The sequence below is a fragment of the Olea europaea genome, chromosome 6 (assembly GCF_002742605.1).
Source record: "Olea europaea var. sylvestris chromosome 6, O_europaea_v1, whole genome shotgun sequence".
In the NCBI taxonomy this organism is placed as follows: domain Eukaryota; kingdom Viridiplantae; phylum Streptophyta; class Magnoliopsida; order Lamiales; family Oleaceae; genus Olea; species Olea europaea.
This window is the reverse complement of record NC_036242.1, coordinates 29,028,760-29,029,995: the sequence shown is the minus strand read 5'-3', so window position 1 is coordinate 29,029,995 and position 1,236 is coordinate 29,028,760. Positions and strand designations below refer to the sequence as shown.

General features: G+C 34.4%; 1 protein-coding gene across 1 annotated transcript in view; it reads left to right on the top strand.

Annotated features, from left to right (window-relative positions):
* Positions 1-988, top strand: part of LOC111395369 (probable transcription factor KAN2) — a 4,341-nt gene extending 3,353 nt beyond the window's left edge. Inside the window, exons 5-6 of the mRNA XM_023021342.1 lie at positions 20-153; positions 274-988. Of these exons, the coding sequence (XP_022877110.1) occupies positions 20-153; positions 274-538 (399 nt within the window). The 3' untranslated portion in view covers positions 539-988. The remainder of the gene's footprint in view (positions 1-19; positions 154-273) is intronic.
* The last annotated feature ends 248 nt before the right edge of the window (positions 989-1,236 follow it).

Genomic DNA, 1,236 nt, shown 5'->3' with positions numbered 1-1,236 from the left:
TATTATTATTATTATGTAGTCAAATCATGCATACTCAAGTCTACCTTATCAAAATACAATCAGCGTAGAGCCACGAGTCCATTGTAGGACTAGTTATAATGCGATTACTTTGGATTACGTTTTTCCATTAGTCAAAAAAGTAGATTTCATAGAGTAAGTGTTGAATGTTAGATATGAACATCCACTGAAACAAGCCTACAGATCTTTACAAAGAGTTAATAGAATTGCATGATGGTTATTCCCTAATTATTCCTTTTGTCAATCGTCCTTATAAATATTCTCACATTTCACACACTTGGTGTGTGTACATAACACCCCTCTCACCGCACCCCCACGCACCCACCCACATACAAATATACATATATACACATACATACAGAAACGTGTATTCATATGTGTGTATAATGATGGTGAACAACAGGACATGGAACCAAAGTGCTTAAGCTATGACAGAGTATCTGAAATGAGCTCATCAAGCCTCTCAGAGACAAGCATCAAAGAGCCCAATTTGGAATTCACTCTGGGGAGGGCACAGTGAAATCTACTCATTTTGAAATCATTATAATCCGTGACGGGAGCTGGTGAAGAGAATCAGGTACCCACTGAGGAAAATAAGAGGGAAAAAGGAAAGGAAAAGTGAGGAAAAGGAAAAGGAAAAGGAATGAGAGAGTTAAAGAAAGACAAGGAGACAGGAAAGACAGAAAGCAACAAAAGGAGAAAGGGCCCTTACTGTCAAAGTTAAGCTATGAAAATTCAATCAATCAACATATTATATTCCTTCGTAAATATGGAATATCTAATTGATTTTATATGTACTGTTATATGCACTTTGAATGAGAAAAGAGAGGGATGAAAAAGTTTGAGAGAATTAGAGGTTTTTAACAATCATTAAGATGTATCCTTGGTAATTGTATGATGCACTTTATAATTTATATGTCTCCCAAAATATATTATAGTCTATATATGATGCGGGCCGTGCAGTTATTTCTCTTCGAAGGTCTATTTAGAGTTTGTTTGAGCTTTATTTTTTGGGAAAATGTGTTAAAAAATATGAAAAAAATTTGAGTTTACATATAAAATTATTTTATTGAAAAATGTGTGGTTGAGAATGAATTAGACAAAAAAAAAAAAAAAAAGAGCTTTTAAATAATGGATTCAAACATGGGAATAGGGAGGGTCTACAGCCTATCCGATCAACTAAGCTATGACACTAAGGTCTTGATTTACGGCTGACGG